This window comes from Peromyscus californicus, unplaced genomic scaffold (assembly GCF_007827085.1).
Source record: "Peromyscus californicus insignis strain IS unplaced genomic scaffold, ASM782708v3 Scaffold_12__1_contigs__length_115047231, whole genome shotgun sequence".
Taxonomy (NCBI): domain Eukaryota; kingdom Metazoa; phylum Chordata; class Mammalia; order Rodentia; family Cricetidae; genus Peromyscus; species Peromyscus californicus.
In genome coordinates, this window is record NW_026294413.1 from 58540990 (window position 1) to 58557736 (window position 16747).

The 16747-nt window shown below is 47.7% G+C and overlaps 1 protein-coding gene across 6 annotated transcripts in view; it reads left to right on the forward strand.

Annotated features, from left to right (window-relative positions):
- Extl3 (exostosin like glycosyltransferase 3) overlaps positions 1–16747 on the forward strand; it is a 95741-nt gene that overhangs the window by 59002 nt on the left and 19992 nt on the right. For 2 of the 6 annotated variants that reach the window (XM_052732937.1, XM_052732935.1), the window contains exons 2-4: positions 8997–9086; positions 10613–10753; positions 11054–13664. In XM_052732937.1, the coding sequence (XP_052588897.1) occupies positions 11517–13664 (2148 nt within the window). In that variant the 5' untranslated portion in view covers positions 8997–9086; positions 10613–10753; positions 11054–11516. The remainder of the gene's footprint in view (positions 1–8996; positions 9087–10612; positions 10754–11053; positions 13665–16747) is intronic. The other 4 variants (XM_052732934.1, XM_052732933.1, XM_052732939.1 and 1 more) reach the window with 3 other exon arrangements.

Sequence of the window (16747 nt, forward strand, 5' to 3'; positions counted from 1 at the left end):
AATGCTCAGCAGTGTGAACTGTGTTGTCTGGAGTACGCTGTGCCTGGCCTGCACAGGTAAAAACTACTGCCGGTGCGGTGTGGCTGCCGGCTTTCTGCGTCAGCCTGGGTGCAGTGATGTCTCCTTAGGTAGCTTTGATTAGATTGAATCATATACCTGATTGTCATGGGCCTCCAGAACAAGTCAGGCCTCTTGGCGATGGTGGTAACCATGACGTGTAGAGAGCCCATGCTTGGGTTCTGATAGAATTTTGCCACTTGATGAGGCAATTTTGGCTGAAATGGGAAAAAGAAAATAGTACTATATGCATGGATGGGTAGTAGGCAGGTTTTGAGTGTGCAGACAAAGATACACCGGTGGATCATTTTCTCTTTTTTAAAGAAACACTTTAAATATGAAGGGAGTGTTGGCTTTAATTATTGTGGTTATAGTGTAGTACAGTCATGGAGATGTAGAAATCATCCTGTGTGTATGCGTGTGGACGTGGGACACTCCCTTTTGAACGTGAGTTTAAGTGCTACCATTCCATAGCCATAGTGGACATGGGCTTTGGTTTTGTCATGTACAGTGAGGTGGCATCTACCTGTAAGGTTGCTGGAAGATTGGGGTGGTGTATTGAGGAATGTCATAGACCTAACCTGGCACATAGTGAGCATTCAATAAATGTTGGCTCACAATTAAATTGAGAGCCATATTAAGCACACAGAGGATTTCAGTTGGAAGCACCTGGAAAGGGCCTTGATTAGATGGGAGCCCAAGTGGAACCAGCCATTCCTTTGTGCTTCTCTATCTCTGAGTATTTTGGCATAATTTTCTTTACTTCCTCCTTGCCTCCTCTCTCTCCAACTTCTTTGGATATAACCATTGAAAGACACTAAAGAAGCCCTAAGTAAACAGGCATTCCAAATTTATGGTGAGGAATCTCAGAGCTTATTCTTTTTGTTTTGTTTTATTTTATTTTATTTTGTTTTTTGTTTTTTGAGACAGGATTTCTCTGTGTAACTTTGGAGCCTTTCCTGGAACTTACTCTGTAGACCAGACTGGCCTCGAACTCACAGAGATCCACCTGCCTCTGCCTCCCGAGTGCTGGGATTAAAGGCATGCGCCACCAGCCCATGCCCAGCCTCAGAGCTTTATTCTTACAGGAAGAAAAGTTAAGTAGAATGGTTATGATGTGAATATATCAATAAACTCTTGAAAGCAAGGTCTGAGAGAGCAGAATACATTGCTGCCAATTTAGCAGTTGGCTGTGTGTTAAGGACTGCTAGAGAAGGTAGCCACAGAGGAGGAGATGACTGACAGAGGAGGTGATAGAGGGGGGAGGAGGTGACAGGGGAGAGGAGGAGGTGACAGGGGAGAGGAGGAGGTGACAGAGGGGAGGAGAGGTGACAGGGGAGGAGGAGGTGAAGGGGGAGGAGGAAACAGGGAGGTGACAGAGGGGAGGAGGTGATGGGGGGAGGAAGAGGTGACAGGGATGGAGGTGATGGGGGAGAAAGAGGTGACAGGAGGATGAGGTGACAGGAGGATGAGGTGACAGGGGAGGAGGTGATGGGGGAGGAAGAGGAGCAGGAGTTGACGGAAGGAAGTGAGAGGGAGTAGGATATAAATTTCAGAATTGTCTGGAGATGAAAATGTCGGCTGAGAGTTTGAGTAGTCTTTTAGTGGCAGCTACCATCTCTAAGGGAGATTTAACAACTAGAGAAAAAGAATTGTTTCTCTATGGAGTTTATAATCTGGTTGAAAAAGAAACAGTTGAAATGAACTAAGTTTTGAACCATGTGATACTAAATTGAGTCCAGTGGGATCTTAGGGATTTGGCGGTCCCTTGTAGTTTGAGAAACTTTATGGAAGCTGTTAAGACTTAAAGTGGCCACCAAGGGTAGTGGCTATAGGTTTTGGGTTGGTGGCAGGAGGACTGTCCTCTGGGGAGTGAGACTTGAGAGAGAACACAGCTTGAGCCCCTCTTCTCCATGTGGGGTGGGACGGTGAGAGTCCTGAAGGAGACCCTGAGGGGCAGTGAACAGGGAGACTAGGTAGAGCACCATGCATGACCCTGAGCAGTGGACAGACCTGGTGAAAAGCGGTCTCAGACTAGGCACACTGGACTGTTGGCACGGGGACAGAGCAGTGTGGCTGCAGAGAGTTCTGGTAAACAGCCCAGGGATGAACGGTGGCCTGTTGGGTGGTATTCAACTACTGATGTCTGTGTATGGGTGGTATTCAACTACTGATGTCTGTGTATGGATGGTATTCAACTACTGATGTCTGTGTATGGATGGTATTCAACTGCTGATGTCTGTGTATGGATGGTATTCAACTGCTGATGTCTGTGTATGGATGGTATTCAGCTACTGATGTCTGTATATGGATGGTATTCAACTACTAGTGCCTTTGTGGTAGGATGTCATGGTTGGAGAGCAGAGGGGTTTTTGTTTTCATTTTTTAAAAAAACCCTTACTGACCTTAAACTGCCTTTGTAGCTAAGGGTGACCTTAAACTCTTTTTAAATTGTGTGTCCACGTACATGCGAGTGCCTGTGAATGCAGTGCCCTCAGAGTGCAAGAAGAGGACATCAGATCCTGTGGACCTAGAGTTAGAGGCCATCGTGAGCCACTGACACGGGAACCAAGCTCAGGTCCTCCACTGAGCTTGTCTTCAGACCCGACCTGGAATTCTTTATCTTCTGCTTCCACCTCTGGAGTAGAGGCATGTGCCACCATGTCTGACTTAACAGCTCTTAATATAAGTGAAAAAAAAAAAAAAGAAATCAGGTTGCAAAAGAGAACATACGGTGCCCTAGTTTTGTAAGCATGTATGCGTGGATAAAGGAGCCTCTCTGCCTTTGGCCAAATAGCATTTGTCTTTCCCTCCAGAATGCATATTATGTAGTCAAGAAGGAGAGCTAACTTCTCCTTAAAACAGACAAGTGAAGGGTAGGAAGCAGGGGCTTGGACTCTAAGAATCTGGCCAGTATGCTGGGGCAACCACACCGGAGGTGTCGCCGTCGAGTTTGTGAGCAGGAGGATTGAGACTCCGTGTAAGAGGATAGATCTTCAAAGGGCCGAGTATCCAGGGCAGCAGTAGGGGGACAGAGCGCCCATGCCACAGGCACACAGATGCCCCTCTTAGCCTAGACTGTGGGTTGTCAAGAAGAGGAAATAGCCACCGAGAAAGCATGGCTGTGGTTTCCTGTCTGTGGATTTTGTGTTCACGTTTATCATTGCTGTGTGGTGGGGAGAATCTCTAGGTTGAGAAATTGACATAAAACTGAAGGCTGATAATAAGGCCGGGCTATCCAACAGACTGTTCTAGAGGGGTGCATGGAGTTTCCTCAGAAAGAAACACCCCCAAAGAGACTGAGTACAGGATTACAAAGGAAGCATCTACCATCCAATGAGCAAGAATCAGCAGCTAGAACAAGGTGAGCCAGGAAGACAAGGAGTAGGTACTGTTACAAAGGGAAGGAATGGGGCTTCTGGAGACTTGAAATAGTTGTCAGAACGAAAGCCCAGAGGTAGGCTGAGTAGTGACGCTGGCAGGGGGCAGCTGACTACTTAGAGCTGCAGACTGTGGCCTGTGGGCTGCATCTGGCTCCCGGCTTGCTTTTTTTTTTTTGAGATAGGAGCTTACTATAGACCAGGCTGGCCTTGCTGGCCTTGAATTTATGGAGATCCACCTGTCCCTGTCTCTCGAGTCCTGGGATTAATGGTGTATATCACTGTGCTTAGGGAGTGTCTGATTTTCATAGTTTACAGTGTAAGAATGAACAACATTTTAAAAGGGTTGTCTTAAATTTTTTTTAAACATTTATTTATTATGTATACAGTGTTCTGTCTGCATTTATGTCTGCACTTCAGAAGAGGGCATCAGATCCCATTATAGATGGTTGTGAACCATCACGTGTTTGCTGGGAATTGAACTCAGGACCTTTGGAAGAGCAGCCAGTGCTCTTAACCTCTGAGCCATCTCTCCAGCCCTGTCTTAAATTTTTTAAAGCTTTGTTTTACTTTATGGATATGAGTATTTTGCTTCTACGTATGTGTGTACCACATGCACGCACAGCTGGTGTCATGGAGGGTAAAAGAAGGCATCAGATCCTTGGAACCGGAGTTACAGATGGTTTTGAGCCACTGTGTGGTACTAGGAACTGAACCTGGGTCCTCTGCAAGAGCAACAAGTGCTCTTAACCACTGAGCATTTCCCCAGATCCTTCCCCCTTTTTAAAAGACTAAAATATGATGCAGATATTTTATGTGACCCCCACACATACTAAAATATTAGTTGTCTGGCCCTCTGCTGAAAGTTTCCCAATTCCTAAACTAGACAGACGTGGAGAAACTGCCAGAAGGCAGCACAAAGGGCAAAGTTATGAAAGAGATGAGAAGGTGTGGAGGCCGGAATAGGCTCTGACAGGTGTCAGATAGAAACTCAAGTGGGAGAGAGGGAGGAGAGGCGGGCTATATTCAGAGACTGTGGGTAATAGATTTCTGGGTTAGTGAGCGGCAGGAGCTCCCAGATTCAGAATGTTAATAAAACTCCCACTCGTAAACAGCAGAGCATGGGGCTGGGGAGAATGCTCAGTTGGTGACGTAGTTCGATACAAGCAGGAGAGCCTGTGTTTGATCCCCAGCACTCATGGAAAGCCAGGTGCAGTGGCATGCTGACATGTATCCATGCTGGGGAGGCAGAGGTTTGAGGGGCCTTGGGCGCTTGCTGGTCAGCCAGTATAGTTTAATGGTAAGCTTCAGGTTTGGTAAGAAACCTTCTCTTAGAAAGTAAGATCAGAGCTGGGCGGTGGTGGCGCATGCCTATATCCCAGCACTCGGAGGCAGAGGCAGGCAGATATCTCTGTGAGTTGGAGGCCAGCCTGGTCTACAGAACAAGTCCTAGGATAGCCAGGACTGTTATACAGAGAAACCCTGTCTCAAAAACAAACAAACAAAACAACCCCCCCCCCCAAAAAAAAACCCAAAAGTAAGGTCAGCTTGAGGAATACGCCCAAGGTCAACTTGTGGCCCCTGAATGTGCATGTGTACTGCACCCCACACCCCATGCAGAAAAAACCCACATACAGAACCCAACCCAACCCAACCCAACCAGACCACGAGGTACACATACACATGGACTGACCTCTCACTTTGTAATGACAGTGATAAATCCAGAGGGTTCTCCACAGTGTGGTGGGGAAGGAAAATGGTGTGTCAGGAAGAAAGCAACAACCGGAAGGAAGGTGAAGCCCGAAGAGGACCGGAAAATGTGAGCACAGAAACTGGAAAGGATGGATGTGAGGGAACCCAAACCAGCGTGAGCTCTGTTGAGGACTGTGAGGCTAGAACTGAAGTGGGCCGCCCGATGCCTGATGCAGGTTAACTCAGGCAGTGCTCTGAGTGGAGGAAGCTTCAGCTTGGTTAGGGCAAGATGATGCTCTACATTTTAAGGGTAACCACGAAGGAAGACAGATAGAATACAGTTGGTCTTAGTGTGAGAGGGGGGACTGTGCTAGATTCTGTAGTTCCTTACATAAAATGGTATAGCATTTGCATATACTGGCACATCCTGCTATATCAGTGGTTCTCAACCTCCTGATGCCGAGACCCTTTAATACAGTTCCTCGTGCTGTGGTGACCTCACCATAAAATTATTTTCATTTGCTATTTCGTAACTGTAATTTTGCTACTGTTATGAACGGTAATATAAATACCTGTGGTTTCCGATGGTCTTAGGTTACCCCTGTGAAAGGGTCATTTGACTCTCAAAGGGGTCTCAATCCACAGGCTGAGAACTCCTGTGCTATATGCTTTAAACCATCTTTAGGTTACTCACAATACCATATCAGTCTCTTTCCTGACGTTGACACAAAGTACTTGCGGTTGAGTAATGTAGAAAATAGAGGTTTAGTTAGCTCACAGTTTTTTGTTCATTGGGAATTTCACACATAAATACAGTGTGTTTGATCTTACCAGCCTCCACATCCTTCCGGCTTCATGTCTTCTCTTCATCCCAGAGCCCAGTCAGTGCTGTCCCCTTGTGCATAGGCCAGCCACCAAAGCATGGCCGCTTCACAGGGCCATTTTCCTGATCTCTATCCCAGCAGCCCAAGCACCTCTGAGAGGGGCGGGGCTTCATGAGGTCCTTGCTGGTCCTCCTGGAGTTTTGAACGGCTTGATCTCACTCATAGTTTTTGAGGTTGAACATTCAAAAAACATAGTGCTGGCTTTGGCAAATGCCCTTTGGCTGTGTTGCCTTCATGGTGGAAATTAAGATTACAGGTGGTTTAGTTGGGATTATCATATTAAAATTTTAATTACTGTTATCTTTTTTTTTTTTTGGTATTTCGAGACAGGGTTTCTCTGTGTAGCTTTGGTGCCTGTCCTGGATCTCACTCTGTAGACCAGGCTGACCTTGAACTCACAGAGATTCGCCTGGCTCTGTCTCCTGAGTGCTGGGATTAAAGGCGTGTGCGTGCTTGTGTGCCTAGCTACTTTTATCTTTAGATGAGAGTGTGCATACATTGTCCATGTTGGTCTTGAACTCCCAAGTGGTCCTCCTTCCTCTGCCTCCCAAGTAGCAGGCACCTGCCGTCATTCCAGGCTAATAGTTTAATTCTTACAAATATACTAAGTAAGAGAGTGACATGGCCTTAAAAAAAATCCTGTTTCTGAAATCAGTGCATGAGCTGCAGTCATCAGTAGACTGGATGTAGTAGAAGAGGGGATTGGAGAATTGAAGGATGGGCCAGGGACATTCAAGCTACAGCACGCTAAGTGAGATTTTAAAATACCGAATTCGTTAATACACAGGATAAGTTGGTAGACTATGGTTGTTGTGGGCTAAACTAGGGTGAAGGCAGAATAATAATTAAAAGGGGGAAAGTGCAAAAAGTATTGCAAATCGCTGTTGCAGATGTATTATGATCGCAATAAAAATGGCAAGGTTGGCAGGAGACCAGATGTAGACATAGGAGCTGGAGACCGAAAAGTAACTGAGGCTTGTAGCCAGTCTGTAACCTTTTATGTGGCACACTCCGAAGGGTAGTGTTTACAGGCTGTCTCTGGGTTTTGTAACACTTCTACCAAAAGCACTGTCGCTTTTCTGATGGGAACACTGTCTCTCCGATGGTAAAATGGGCACCTAACTGTGGAGTTCCATCCAGGGCTGGCTGCCCAGAGGTCTCTGTCTTTCCTGAATATAGCACATTGTTTCTGGCTGGCGGAACTAAAAGATACTTGGAAAATGAAGTCCTGGAAGTGACTGATGACCTCAGGAGAGGCAGGGTACCGAGCAGCAAGGCAGGTGTTGAAGGTGTAGCTTCTAGGAAGATCTGAGCATAGGTGATACTTGACATCATGAAAGCAGATGGATTCATTAACAGATGATGCTCAGAGCCTTCCAAAATACTTTCAAGTATGAGGTAGGAGGAAGACTGGATGTCCCCAAGACAGAAAAAGAACATGAGTCAAAGATGTGGGCGGGATACTAAAATTGTCCTTCCGTAGAAGTTAGGGAAAGAGACTGAGGAAGTGATCAGTGACACAGTTCATTCATTAACTCCCAGTGGACACAGTGGTGACATGGCAAGGCCTGAGCAGACTAGGATCCTGCTCTCAGGGAGTAGGGTTTAGTGTGGGAGGTGGGAAAGAAGAAAGGGAGGGGAGGAAAGGAAAGGAGGAGGGGAGAGGAGGAAGGAGAAAGAAGAAAAAGAGAAAGTCGAAAAGTTAACCAATGCGGGAAAGTGTCCGGGGCTAAGAAAGGCACTCTAAAGTGAGAGTGTCAAGAAAGTGGGCCCGAGGCGTGGGAGGCAACCAGGAGAAGTATTTCAGAGACCAGCAGGGATGGGGTGGTCGGGTAGTACAGAACATGGTGTGGGTGAACTGAAAGGTGGCAGTGTAGCTCAGTTTGAGTGGGGAGTGGGGGAGTGGGGGGTGAGGGGGTGGCTGTGGGGGTGGGGTGATGGCTAAACTGGGTATTGGGGGCAGTGCAGTGAGAGGCCACACAGCATCCCTAAGGGGGAGAAACTGACGAGTTTGCAGTGTGGGGTGGAGCGGGGCAGGCAGGGATGGGGAAGTGGGCAGGTGGGCACTAGGGCCGTGGCGGGCGAGGATAAGGAGGATGCACGGTGTATTTGCACTGAGAACCGCTGGAAATCACTCTGCCTTAGTGTTGTGTTGGCATTTACTTCTGGATGAGCGAGTAACAGAAGAAAGTTAAAAAAAAAAAAGCGTTTCTTTTCTTTTTCTTCTAGAAAACTGTAAGTCGATGTTTAGGAGGCAGAGTCCATGCCATTGGCCATTGATTGCTCGTTTGGCTCATGCTGGTGGATGAGATAGAACTTAGTGGATGAAATTCTTTAGAATCAGCGTTGGTTTCCATTCAAACATTTGTTTCCATTGTCAGCTCTGCTTATACATTGGGCGCACTGGGAGTACTGTCGTCCATGCATGGGACCCGGGGTTCTCCCGCCTTTGCTTATCCCGTGTGGGATGGCAGGTGGGCCAGCACGCCTGGCTCACGGCTGATGCTGGTTCATTTATGCCTCGAGATGCTCGTCTCCTGCCTCCTGTTTGTCCTGAACTCTATTCTAGGAGCAAACATCATCTCACCTACAAAGAGCTCAGTGCAAGCTTCTGAAAGTCCTTGTATACTGCCTACCTTTTTTTTTTTTTTTTTTTTTTTTTTTGAGCTGAGGGTCGAACCCAGGGCCTTGCATTTGCTAGGCAAGCGCTCTACCACTGAGCTAAATCCCCAACCCCTGCCTACCTTTTATAGCAGTCTGCTTTATACTCTCTAGCATGTCAGCAAGCAACAACTGCCCAAGTAGTTTGCCTGTGAAAAACTTCCCCATTGTCTTGGTGTTTGTTGGGGTAGGTAGTACCTGCTCACTCCGAAGAGCTCTGCCTGGTAGTCTGCTCTGTGACTGCTGAATCTGCAGGGGAAGCCCTTTCAGAAAGACTAAAGAAAGTCCTTTACAGTCACTTTCTATTTTCTCTTTAAATCAGGAGAGCAAGCTCTGCTGTCAACTATTTCAAGAATCGTGTATGGCAGCATAATGCTACTACATAAAGCAGAGAAAGGAAGAACCGAATAAGGTGAGCAGGGAAGGACTGGCTGCAGGGCCTGGATTCTGTCTTGTCTTCTCTGTTCTGTTCTTCCTTACTCAGCATTACAGCAGGAGCACAAACATTTAAGTAAAAGGATAATGTGGGTGCTTCGGAAATTGGGATCATGAGTTGGGTGGGCATAGTGGTGCATGCCTTTAATCCCATCACTCAGGAGGCAGAGGCAGGTGGATCTCTGTGAGTTTGAGGCCAGCCTGGTTTACAGAGCAAGTTCTAGGACAGCCAGGGCAACATAGTGAATCTCTGTCTTCAAAACAAACAAGAAATGCAGGTCTTGATGTGGGATGTTTGACTAGATGTTATTTATGTGAGTTTGAAGATTTGTTTTCATTTTTCTTTTTTGAGACAGGGTCTTACTATATAGCCCTGTCTGGCCTAAAACTCACTATATGGACCAGGATAGTTTCAAGGTCAGAGAGATCTGCCTGCCTCTGCCTCCTGAACACTAGTATTAAAGGTGTATGCTACCACCCAGCCCTAAAGATTTATTTTTATTTTTAAATTATGTATTTGTGTGTGGATTTGTGCACACAAGTATGGGTGCTTGTGGAGGCCAGAGGCTTTGCATCCCTGGGAGCTGGAGTTGCAGGCGGTTGTGAGCCACTCCATGTGAGTGCTGCAAACCAAGCTGGGATCCTCTGCAAGAGCTGGAAGCACTCTTAACTGCTGAGCCGTCGTTTCAGCCCGTTTATCAAGTTTAACATTTCCAAGTTTCGTATTTCAAGGGTAGATTTTGTTTTACTCTTGGTCATCCTGATCAATTGTTCTCCTTAAACCTTAGTAAGACTGTTGTCAACTTTCTGTTTTAACCTAAGAGTAGAAAAGACCTTATCAGACTTTAGCAGCTGCACATCTGGAGCAAAGATGGGGGCTGGGGTGGCTGAGCCTCTGTGAGACAGTGCACTGCCTTGCAGATGTGCTCCTGCTGTGGTTGTCTCTTCCCATCCCCCTTCCAGGCATTGAATTCACAGATTTGACAAGATAGACAGATGCTCTGCAGCTGTTTATTCCTTAGACTGTCTCTTAGACTCTGTAAAGTTTGATGAAGTCAAGGGTTATTACACATGCTAGGCAATTCTTCTTGACATATGTTAGGTATGTCAAGAGTACATTGTACCACATACACTTTTGTTTTCTTTTTTGAGGCAGGGTCTTCCTTAAGGCTTCCTTTAAGGCCCAAGCTAGCCTTAAACTCAAGATTCTCCTGCCTCATCCCGAATGCTACCTACATACACCCTCCCTGGCTGTGAATGTGTTTTTGTGTGTATGAAGAAGTGACAGAATGAATTGGAGTATTTTTTGGCACAGAGTAGTATGACTTGACTTCTGGGTATGCCAGTTTGAAGGGAAGGTAGGTAGGAAGCTTCTATATGTTGGGCTTGTAGAGCTGGTGAGGGAACTGGGGTGCTGGGTCAGAATGCAGAGTCTCTACTTAATTTCATAGCACGATAATACCTTGTTCTCTGCATGCACTCATCTTGATTTTGCATGATTAGGTCACTGAATATGAGGGCCGACAGCAGGTCCATTCCTGAAGGGTGAAGGACGATGCCTCTCGTTTCTAAGTATACTGTTCTCTCTGAAAGACCACGTCACTGTTTCTATTTTAAGGAGTGCCTGATGTCTGCTAATGGGAGGTAAATAGAGCAAACTGGGGAATACCTTTTATCTATTCCTGGTGAAGTTCAAAGAGCCCTCAACGCTTTTCAAGTCTAAATTTAACAAACTGAGCTTCTCAGGGCTGTTTGTGTTGAGAAGTTCACAAGGAGACTTTCATGTCAGGCAAGGACCAAGGTTAGATGGACGTTGCTTCCCCTCATCTCCTGAGGTGCCCAGGTCTCAGGTAGTAACCACTGTGCAGGGACTGGCGTGTGGGATGGGAATGGAGCTTTGAATATAATCTTCTCAAGACTGACAAGATTCTCCTTCCTTTGCAGGCCTGATTGTTGGTAGTGACATGGAGGACAGGGCTGGCATTTCCAACTGCCAGCTCTTTTTACCAGTCACTGCATGACTTGAATAGAAGCTATGCCTACTGGCTGGGCAGCAAAGCCAAGGAATAAACGTTATGGCAGTTAGAATGGTCCCTCCGAGCCCGGGGCCTTTTCCCTGGATTTTAACACCATGGATCTCTTCCTTTCCATCCCATCAGCCATGTGGTACCTTTTTCTATTTGATGACAACAGCAAGTACTTAGGATCTGCCTGACTAGGGTTCGAGACCTTCTGAGTCACAGCCGAGGAAAATGAAATTTCCATTTTATTTGGTGCCTTGTGCAGGAAGCACACTGACTCTTCCAGGAACTTGTGAGTGAAAAAGAGGTTGAGTTTTGACAAACAAACTCATGGTTATGGCGAGTGATCCAACGTGATCAGAGTGGGCAAGAGCCACGGAGAACTCATGACAGGCTATACCATGTTGCGGAATGGGGGAGTGGGGAATGGTGGTCAGACCTGTATGCTGCGCTGGTCCAATCGCATCCGGCTGACGTGGCTGAGTTTTACACTCTTCATCATCCTGGTCTTCTTCCCCCTCATCGCTCACTATTACCTCACCACTCTCGATGAGGCAGATGAAGCCGGCAAGCGCATCTTTGGGCCTCGGGCTGGCAACGAGCTCTGTGAGGTAAAGCATGTTCTAGATCTTTGTCGGATTCGTGAGTCTGTGAGCGAAGAGCTCCTACAGCTAGAAGCCAAGCGGCAAGAGCTGAACAGTGAAATCGCCAAACTAAACCTCAAGATTGAAGCCTGTAAGAAGAGCATAGAGAATGCCAAGCAGGACCTGCTGCAGCTCAAGAACGTCATTAGCCAGACAGAGCACTCCTACAAGGAGCTGATGGCCCAGAACCAGCCCAAACTGTCCCTGCCCATCCGACTGCTCCCCGAGAAGGATGATGCTGGCCTCCCGCCCCCCAAGGTCACTCGGGGTTGCCGGCTACACAACTGCTTTGATTACTCTCGCTGTCCTCTGACCTCTGGCTTTCCTGTCTATGTCTATGACAGTGACCAGTTTGCCTTTGGGAGCTACCTGGACCCTTTGGTCAAGCAGGCCTTTCAGGCTACAGCGAGAGCCAATGTGTATGTCACAGAAAACGCAGCCATTGCCTGCCTGTATGTGGTGTTAGTGGGAGAGATGCAGGAGCCTGCCGTGCTGCGGCCCGCCGACCTCGAGAAGCAGTTGTATGCTCTGCCACACTGGAGGACGGATGGGCACAACCATGTCATCATCAACCTGTCCCGGAAGTCGGACACACAGAATTTACTGTACAACATCAGTACAGGCCGGGCCATGGTGGCCCAATCCACGTTCTATGCTGCCCAGTACAGGCCTGGCTTTGACTTGGTAGTGTCACCACTTGTCCATGCCATGTCTGAACCCAACTTCATGGAAATCCCACCGCAGGTGCCGGTTAAGCGCAAGTATCTCTTCACTTTCCAGGGTGAGAAGATTGAGTCCCTGAGGTCTAGCCTTCAGGAGGCCCGTTCCTTTGAGGAAGAGATGGAGGGCGACCCGCCAGCTGACTATGACGACCGGATCATTGCCACCCTGAAGGCTGTGCAGGACAGCAAGTTAGATCAGGTGCTGGTGGAATTTACCTGCAAAAACCAGCCGAAGGCCAGCCTGCCCACTGAGTGGGCGCTCTGTGGGGAGCGGGAAGACCGCCTGGAGTTACTGAAGCTCTCTACCTTCGCCCTCATCATTACTCCTGGGGACCCGCACTTGGTTATCTCATCCGGGTGTGCAACACGGCTCTTCGAGGCCCTGGAAGTGGGAGCTGTGCCGGTTGTACTGGGGGAGCAGGTACAGCTCCCATACCATGACATGCTGGAGTGGAATGAGGCTGCCCTGGTGGTGCCCAAGCCGCGAGTTACAGAGGTTCACTTCCTGTTACGAAGTCTTTCGGACAGTGATCTGTTGGCCATGAGGCGGCAAGGCCGCTTTCTCTGGGAGACCTACTTCTCCACGGCTGACAGTATTTTTAATACCGTGCTGGCCATGATTAGGACTCGCATCCAGATCCCAGCTGCTCCCATCCGGGAAGAGGTAGCAGCTGAGATCCCCCATCGTTCAGGAAAAGCAGCAGGAACTGACCCCAACATGGCTGACAATGGGGACCTGGACCTGGGGCCGGTAGAGACAGAACCGCCCTATGCCTCACCTAAATACCTCCGAAACTTTACTCTGACTGTTACAGACTGTTACCGTAGCTGGAACTCTGCACCCGGGCCTTTCCATCTTTTCCCACACACACCCTTTGACCCTGTGTTGCCCTCTGAGGCCAAATTCCTGGGCTCAGGGACTGGATTTCGGCCCATCGGTGGCGGGGCTGGGGGCTCTGGCAAGGAGTTCCAGGCAGCACTTGGAGGCAATGTCCCGAGGGAGCAGTTCACAGTTGTGATGCTGACCTATGAGCGAGAGGAAGTGCTCATGAACTCCCTGGAGAGACTCAACGGCCTCCCCTACCTGAACAAGGTAGTGGTGGTGTGGAACTCTCCCAAGCTGCCCTCGGAGGACCTTTTGTGGCCAGACATTGGTGTCCCCATCATGGTAATAGAAATGAGCAGTACGTTTTACTGCGCGGACTAGTACCACACTCTTAAATGCCTTTTCTAGCTTTTATCAGTTTTGCTCCCTCACTAGTAGCAGAGGTGAATATACATGTACCTCTGTGTGTGTGTGTGTGTGTGTGTGTGTGTGTGTGTGTGTGTGTGTGTGTGTATGTGTCCGCGCGCACGCGCGCGTGTATGTATGTATGCATGCATGCATGCACATGCACATGCACATGCACATGCTCGTGCACACACACTTGCTCCTGGTGCTGGGGATTGAGCCCAGGGCCTTTTACATGCTGGTATAGCGCATTTATCTATTTATTTATAAACCCTTATAGGTTCCTTTCCCTGTGAAGTTTCTGCTTGCTGCCTTTCAGGCTTTGCTGGTTCCATTACTGCCCAGCATGTCCTAAGACTCCCTGGTGCCTCCACAATAGAAAGTGATGCTGGAGCCATGCAGGTTCACAAAGCTCCCTCCCTCAGTTACCCTTCAGGCATCTTCCCTATTGATGAGAGAAGTCAGAAGAAGCTCTCAGGGCCCAGTAGGCACTGTGTTTAGTGTCTCCATCTCCCTTCTCCAGCTCTTGCCAAGACTGAGGAGTAACAGGAACTGTGCTTAAGCATGTTCCAGTCCAGAACCTTCCATTTCAGTGCTCCCAAAAGGACTGGGAAATGACACAGGTCTTCTTGCAGGGTACAGTGGAAGCTTCTGGAAGGCTGGCGTTGGGGTTTTTGATATTTGAGAGTTGAAGACTTTGAACCTTCTTTTCTAGAGTATTTTGCCAGCTGTACTAATGCTTTACTGTGTCCGAGTCCTGAATACAGGGGACACATTAGTGTGTAGGAGAGAGTGTGGTTTCTCAGGACTCTGCATGTCTGCCTATAGTACTACACTTAGCCATCTAGGAGAGGGATGCACTCCATTTCTTTTGTCTTAAGACCACCAAGCACTTGGCTGCACTGTGATTACTCTCTAGAAAAACGAACAAAGAAGGACAAAAGGTCTGGTGGGCTGTGCATTACTAGATGCTTGCTTGAGAAAATTCGAGTTTTTTGGGGATGATTTGTCTAGAAAGGGGTCTGGATCTAGTCCAATTTTTAAAAGTTTATGTCATTGGAAAAGTCATTCTTTTAAAAGGGTTTTCTTTTTTTTCTGACATGTCTCACTATAGTTTGCTCTGGCTGACCTGGAACTCACTCTGTAGACCAGGCTGGCCTTGAACTCACAGAGATCTACCTGCCTCTGCCTCCGAGTGCTGAGGTTAAAGGTGTGCCTCACTACTTTTGCAGTGTTTTCAGAGCAGCAGTAGCATGATGTGATTAAAAAACCAAGTGTATGTTCTTTAAATGGGGAGGTTTCTCTGAGAGACTTCACCAAGTAAAGTTTGCATTTTCTCTCAGTTCTTTAGTTATAGGCTGTGGTGCTTTGAATGAGAATGGTCCCTGTAGGTTTATACATTTGTATGCTTAGTCCCCAATTGATGAACTGTTTGGGAAGGATTTAGAGATGAAGCCTTTTTGGAGGAGGTGTGTCTCGGGGTTGGACTTTGAGGTTTCAAAGCCCACACCAGGCCCAGTGTCTTGTTCTTTGCCTGTGGATCAGGATATAACTCTCAGCTCCTTCTCTAGCACCATACCTGCCTGCCCACCACCATGCCCCCTACCACGACGCCAATGGCTTTAACCCTGTGCAACTTTAAGCAGTTCCCAGTGACACACTTTCTCTTATAACAGTTGCTTTGGTCATGGTGTCTTTTTACAGCAGAAGAGCAGTGACTGAGATGGGTGTTGTTGAGTTGTTCTAAAGTGTGCTGTTTTGTAAGACACATTTCCTCACACGGCTTCCTACTTCCAGTAAGCGATGACTGAAATCCAGCAGAGAACTTGCCAGAACTAATCTTTTCTTTAATCTGGTGGGAAATGAGTTAGTCCCCTGTGATTTCTGGGCAGCCCATTGCAGTAATACGAAACCTAGCTGGAAGTGCCAGAAACTCTCCAAATGGGCCATTCGAACACACTGTCTGTAGTAGCATGCAGTCTTTCCTAGTTAGTTTAAAAAGAAAGAATTTCAAGTTAGAGGATTTCAGTCTAGTTGGCTGAATATTTTGACTGTGCTTCCTGCTTGAGGGAAGCAGGTATTTAGAGCAGCAGTTGGAATGGCTGACCCTCATGATGGAGGCAGGTGTCAGGGTCATCAAGGGCTCTGTTGATAATGCTTCTCAAAGTAGAAGTAGGTGTTAGGATTTCCAGCTGTAATTTAATGCATAGCCTTTCTTTTGTACCAAGCCCAAATTTCCTGGAAAGGCATAAGATTGCTTATGAGTAAATGGTATAAATATATAATGCATAAGGTTGAAACTGTAAAGTAACTATGTGTAAAGCATGTAGCAAGCTAGGCCAGGCTGCGCTGGTCTCAGGATGCGGTGCCTCTGAGCAGTATTACTGGTTGGAAAGCAGAGGCTTCCTGTTAGGGCTGGAACTTGCCATTTGTAACCCAGGCTGGTCCTGAGTCTGTGTTCCTCCTGCCTCCGTCTTCTGCATGCCGGGATAGAGATGCACACCAAGTCTTCTGCATGCCGGGATAAAGATGCACACCAAGTCTTCTGCACACCAGGATAGAGATGCACACCAAGTCTTCTGCACACCGGGATAGAGATGCACACCAAGCCTTCTGCACGCCGGGATAGAGATGCACACCAAGTCTTCTGCATACCGGGATAGAGATGCACACCAAGTCTTCTGCATGCCGGGATAGAGATACACACCAAGCCTTCTGCATGCCGGAATAGAGATGCACACCAAGTCTTCTGCATACCGGGATAGAGATGCACACCAAGCCTTCTGCATGCCGGGATAGAGATGCACACCAAGTCTTCTGCATACCGGGATAGAGATGCACACCAAGTCTTCTGCATACCGGGATAGAGATGCACACCAAGTCTTCTGCACGCCGGGATAGAGATGCACACCAAGCCTTCTGCGCACCGGGATAGAGATGCACACCAAGTCTTCTGCATGCCGGGATAGAGATGCACACCAAGCCTTCTGCATGCCGGGATAGAGATGCACACCAAGTCT